The sequence below is a fragment of the Pantherophis guttatus genome, chromosome 2 (genome assembly GCF_059756535.1).
Source record: "Pantherophis guttatus breed Tessera chromosome 2, ASM5975653v1, whole genome shotgun sequence".
Classification (NCBI taxonomy): domain Eukaryota; kingdom Metazoa; phylum Chordata; class Lepidosauria; order Squamata; family Colubridae; genus Pantherophis; species Pantherophis guttatus.
Genome location: NC_142064.1, coordinates 2,190,533 through 2,196,885, shown reverse-complemented (window position 1 = coordinate 2,196,885; position 6,353 = coordinate 2,190,533). Strand labels below are relative to the sequence as shown.

Sequence of the window (6,353 nt, the reverse complement as noted above, 5' to 3'; positions counted from 1 at the left end):
GCCATAAGCTGAAATTGGCGCATCTTCATGTATTTGGAGTGATGGCTGATATCCACATCCCAAAAGAGCTTAGAAAGAAGGGGGATAAAGTCTCAGCCAAACTGAGGTTTATGGGCTATGAGACAGGTTCTAAGGCTTTTAGGTTTGTGCACTCAAATGGGAGAATAGTAATATCTAGGTCAGCTACTTTTTATGAAGGCACTAATTGGAGCAGGATCCATGCAAATGAGATCCTGGCTCGAGATCTCCCTTGTAGTAAAAATAAAAACACAGAAAAAGTGTCTGAAGGCCTATCTACTGATAGCGACACCTCTGGTTTTGGAGATGAGGAGGACAGTACACCCCCCCAAACCCTTGAAGGGAATTTTAAAGTGGAAGACGGAGAGAGCATGGAAAGAAGGGCATAAAGTGGGATGGTGATGGTGAGGAGGACAACTTATCAGATAGTAATGGAGTGGATGAAGAATCAATTAAAAGGCCAGTTCGATCCACTAGGGGGAAGAAGCCAAAAAGGTATGAACGTTTTATCACTTCTGTTGACCAGGTTTTGGTCATATCCCAAAGGTATGAAGATGCGTTAATGCTATCTGATAAAGAACAACAAAATTGGCATGCTGTGATGGATACCGAATTGCAGAGTTTGAAAAAACTAGAGGTATTCACACCAATGGAGTTACCAATGAACAAAAAGGTAATTGGCACAAGATGAGTCTTTTAAAAAAAGCCCATCGAAGATGAGAAGTTTATTTACAAGGCGAAGTTGGTTGCACAGGGTTTTTCACAAAGATTCCCTGATGATTATGTTGACACTTTCTCACCTACAGTGCGGCCTGAAAATGTGAAGACCGCACTCACTATAGCTGCCACACAAGGGGAGAGTGTACCAATTCAACGTACAAACGGCATACTTACATGCCACGTTAGATAAGAAAATATACGTTAAGGCTCCTCAAGGTGTAGATCACCAGGAAAGTGATATTTGGCTTTTAAACAAAAGCCTCTATGGTCTTAAACAATCTGGCAGAAGGTGGTATGAATGCCTTACCAGTAGTTTGAAACAGATGGGTTTTACAATCTCATCAGCTGATGAATGTGTGTTCATTAAAAATCATCAGGGTATTAAAGAAACAGTTCTGGTTTACGTGGATGATATTTTGTATGTCTGCAAGTCTGAGGACAGATGTAAGATGTTTTCCAAGAAGTTAAGTAAGAATTTTGTCCTAAAGCCTCTAGGTTGAATTGATAAATTCTTAGGAGTCCAATTTGTAAAGATGGAAAAAGGGTATGAACTCTCCCAACAGGATAAGATTATAGAATTGGTAGAAAGATGCAACATGACAGAGGCCAAACCTTGCGACTCACCCATGCAGACAGATTTCCTGAAGAATATGTATGCTGAAAGTGAACCTTTTGAGCAGAAGACATTTTATAAATCAGTAATAGGATCATTGCTGTATATTTCAAGCTGGACTAGGGCAGATATTAGTCTGGCCGTAAACGTTCTGACCAGGCATTGTGAGAATCCCACTCAATACCACTGGAGTGGAATTAAAAGAGTTTTAAGGTACTTAAAGAACACTGTTAAACATTCACTTTTATTGGAGCCAGATACATCAGATAAACCAAGTTTATGCTGTTACACAGATGCTGATTGGGCAGGGGACATTAAGTCCAGAAAGAGTACCTCAGGTTATGTTATATTTCTGAATGGGAGTCCCATCCATTGGTACTCAGGTAAATAGAAGTTAATTGCCACTTCCACTGCCGAGGCAGAATACGTGTGTTCATCGAAAGCATCTAATAATCTGGTATGGTTTGATGATCTCCTAAATAACTTGTGGGAAGAACCAGTGTATCCTATTGAGATTTATGAGGACAACATGGCTGCTATCAATATCTCACAGGCTGATGCAGTGGGACAGAGGTCACATCACATTGACATCAAATATAAACATGTCAGGCAATTAACCAGGATAGGTTTCGTTAGGACAGTTTTCGGCGAGACAAAGGAGCAGATAGCAGACTTGTTCACGAAGCCATTGCCTAGGGATCAACACCAATATCTCTTGGATAAGATATCTATGATTATGTAAGATTGTATTTCTTACTACTATGATGTATATGCTCATGACTTGTATGTACATGCATTTCTGTAACCAATTATTGCAGAGAAGGGGATTGTGAGAGGAAAAACCTCTCAGCATATTGCTGCAGCTAATTGATTGATTGGTTTGAACAGTTTGAATGAACCAATCAGAGCACAGCTTGAGTTTCCCACACTTTCCAATGGTCCGTTGTTCAGTATATAAGCAGTAGCAGAGCACAAGAGCAGAGTTCACTGAAGAGCGCAGCAGAGAGCAGCAGATCATGGCCAGAGACCTCACCTGAGACCTTACTCCAGAGCTGAAGTTGCTACAAAGAGCTGAGTCACTGCTTTGCTCCTGAGAAGACTGACAAAGAACACAGAGAACCTCCCATGCTTGGGAAGAAGATTAGAGCTAATGGACTTTGCTGAGAGGAGAATCTTTTAGGCTGTTGGTGCCTTCTTGTAGGTTTTGTTTTTATGTGTTTTTATTAAACCAAGTAGTTTTTCAAGGCTCCTCTGTCAATTTCCATGCTTCAGTGCGTTTGTGTGCATATCGGGTCACGGTCCATTCGAATACAGAACCTTTCCTTCACAATTTCCCACAGTCACATGATCCAGATCCAGATACTTGGCTACTGATTCACATTTACGACTGTTGCAGTGTCCCTGGTCATGCTATCAACTTTTGTGACTTTCTGATAAGCCGAGTCAATGGGGAAGCTGGATTCGCTTAACGATGGTGTGACTAATTTAACAAGTGCAGTGATTCACTGGCTGGAAAGGTAGTAAAATGAGGCAAAACTCACTTAACAAATGTCTCACTTAGCCTCAGAAATGTTGGACTCCATTATGGTCGTAAGTTGAGGACCACCTGGGTTTAGCATCAGGCAGTTCTCGACTTACAACCATTCATTTAGTGATGCTTTGAAGTGAAAACAGAAAAAAGAGTGGTTGAGGACCATTTTTCACTCTTATAACCTTTGGAAATCAACCATGTTTCAACGGTCATCAGTGTGAAAATGGGACGTAAATCACTTTCTTCAGTGTTATTGTAGCTTCGAATGGACACTAAACGAACAGTTATAAGTTGAGAACTACCTGTACTGATATTTCTATGCCTTTTTGGTCCACCTTTCTCCACTTTGGGGCATCCACCATAATTAGACGCTATTCTTTTCTAAAGAAAAGAAGAATTAGGGGGCGACATGATAGCAGTTTCCCAGTATTTGAGGGGCTACCCCAAAGAAGAGGGGATCCAATTATTCTCCATAGCATCAGAAGGCAGGAGAAGAAACAATGGAAACTCATCAAGGAGAGAAGCAACCTGGAATTAAGGAGAAACTTCCTAAGAAATAAGACAATTAACCAGTGGAACAGCCTGCCACCAGAAGTTGTGGGTGCTTCATCAGTGGAGGCTTTTAAGAACAAATATTTATCTGAGATAGTATAGGTTCTCCTGCTTGAGCAGGGGTTGGACTAGAAGACCTCCAAGGTCCCTTCCAGCTCTATTCTATTCTTCTTCTATTCTTAAAAACAATTTCCCCTAGGAGAGGCACATGAATATATGATTATTTACAATGTCTGTACTTTTGAACAACTCCCTTAATCCATTCAAAGGTCATTAAATCGATCACGGACCCAAGGTGACCTGGTTTATGACCGGTGCAACTTACAACCTATAAGGCTGAGCTCATTCAGGGCTGAAAGTTGAAACGACTGCCAGGAACAGATATGAGGAGGGGACCAGTGCTCAGCCAACTTCTGGCTTAACAAACTAAGTTGACAAACGTCTCATGCTTTCCAAATACAATCAGGGCCCATGGGAAGACGCTTTTGGGATCCAGAGGTTTTCATGAAGGCTTTTATTCAATGCTCCATCTATGTGGATAATAATGAGCATCTTTTTGGAGGACATTTGATCTCCCCCCATGGGAGTGTTCAGCTCTCTGCATTTGCCCTACTCTAGGCGTTCCTATTTCTGCTGGAAGATGACCAAGAGTGGAGGTGTTCCAGATATCATCGATGGTTGATGGTTGCTACCTTCGTTCTCCAATAGCATTTGTGGCTCTGTGACCTTCTCATGGAACCTTCTCCTCTCTGAGATTAAATTATCCTGTCTCAGGTGCCCAGAGAGTCATTGGTTGCCCCCTCCCCACTTTGGAAGAGCTTTATACCTCCCACTGCCTTAAAAAAGTTCAAAACATCCTTAAGGATCCATTTCATCCTGCCCCCCCCTTTTTTTGAACTATTACCATCTGGGAGACGGTACAGGACAATAAAAACAAGGACAAATAGACTAAAAAACTGCTTCAATCCCAGAGCAGTAACTGTATTGATTCTACTGTAGAGTGCAATATTAATGCAATATCAGGGGTTTTCAATTCAATTGCATACAATGTGAAGGAGGTGTGTTTTTGTTTTATTTTTATGGGGTTTTTTAAAATGTATAATATACAGTGAGGATGGCACTTAATTTCATTCTATGAGATGCCGTGACAATAAAGAAAACTATTACGCTATTAACTATTATTGCTTGGTCTCGGAGATCCTCCTGATGACCTTGGAGAGGAGTTGACTACTAATAAGATCCGGATTGATCCGATGGCCACACTGTCGAAAGATTTCTTCCATTGAGTCAGCTGCAGCCTGAGCCACCGAGGCTTCACAATCGCCTTGCAGATCCCGGAGACCTGAAACGAATCCAGAAAACAAATGATTTCTGGGATCTACATGAGAACCAACCCTGATCAGCGAAAGAGCTTCCGGAGAACAAATCACCGGTTCAAGTGAGGGAACTTTGAAACTCACCAAGGAAAACTTCTTCGATTTGTTTTGAAGTCACCACATCCGGTTGCATGTATTGTGCGCAGCAGCCTAGGCGCATAAAAAGAAAACGTTGGTGGGGTTCACAGAGATGGCTAAATCGACTGATTCAAGAAAAAAACACGCAATTCATTGGTTTCCACTTGGAAGAGTCGCTTTGGGACTTTACGGGATGGTTCCAGGGATTGGGTATGTCTAATAAAAAGAAGGACTTTTTATTAGGAGTAGTTTTATTAGGAGTAGTCGTTCTTCGTATGTTTTTGTCTCCAGGCCTCACTGGAGGCTTTAAAGAAGAGATTAAAGAAGAGATTGGACAGCCACTGGTCTGAAATGGAAGAGGGTCTCCTGCTTTAGCAGGGGGTTGGACTAGAAGACCTCTAGGTCCCTTCCAACTCTATTATTTTATGTTCTAGGACTGTGCAAACAACCATCATCTTGGGAAAAAACCTAAGCAGCCTTGAATCCAGTTAATACTAGAATGGGAGGCCAGCTGGAAATATTTCCAGAGAAAAAAACACTGCTGTGGGGTTGCCTATACAAGAGAGAGGGATACTGAGTCCTTCGGGAGAAGGGTGGTATAGAAATAAAATTATTATTATTATTATTATACAGGCCAGGTAGTCCTCGACTTATAACAGTTCATTTAGTGACCATTCAAAGTTACAATGGCACTGAAAAAAGTAACTTACGACTGATTCTCACATTTACAACCGTTGCCACACCCCCAAGATCAAAATCTGGATGCTTGGCAAACAGACTTGTATTTGTGACGCTTACAGTGTCTTGGGGGTCAAAGATCACTTTTTGCGATCTTCGGATGAGCAAAATCCAGGAGGAAGCCAGATTCACTTAACAACCATGGGACTAACTTAACAACGGCAGCGATACCCTTAAGAAAGAGGGCAGGAACTGCCTGAGAAACCGTTGTGCAATCGTAGCAGTTCTGGAGAAGCCACACGGTATAAGAGCAGCTTCCAGTCTGATTAAGCGACATGGCTTAATTCTGCATAGATTCTTTTGGTGATAAGGCCGCCCGCCTGTCTTGGGTTTTCCTGCCCTCCTTCCAGAGTTGGCATTGGTGATTACCAATTAAGAGGGCAGCTGCCTCGCGATGGGAAGAGTTCCGGCTCCTCAGGAATCCCAGCATCTGATCCAACATCGCAGGAAGGTTTTGCTTGCATTTATTCATCTGGGGAAAACAAGGCAACAAACAAGCCACTCAACTAGAGAGCTTCCTTTTTTTTTTTTTTTTTTTTTACCAAGGGGCCGCTTTCTTGGTCAAAGCCAGCTGGGTGACTTTGGGAGTTCTAGTCCCTCCTTAGTCATGATGGCCAGCTGGGTGACTTTGGTGCAGTCCCTCTCTCTCAGGGCAACCCACCTCACAGGGTTGTTGTGAAGAAAAGAACAAGTATTAGGGATGTCCACTGTCTTGAATTATTTATAA

At 42.1% G+C, this 6,353-nt stretch overlaps 1 protein-coding gene across 1 annotated transcript in view; it reads right to left on the bottom strand.

Annotated features, from left to right (window-relative positions):
* Positions 1-4,484: 4,484 nt before the first annotated feature.
* The window catches only part of LOC148115008 (maestro heat-like repeat-containing protein family member 7), a 37,566-nt gene continuing 35,697 nt past the window's right edge, over positions 4,485-6,353 (bottom strand). The window contains exons 6-7 of the mRNA XM_087885455.1: positions 5,996-6,098; positions 4,485-4,960 (exon numbers count right to left, since the gene is read on the bottom strand). Coding sequence (XP_087741581.1) covers positions 4,869-4,960; positions 5,996-6,098 — 195 coding nt within the window. The 3' untranslated portion in view covers positions 4,485-4,868. The remainder of the gene's footprint in view (positions 4,961-5,995; positions 6,099-6,353) is intronic.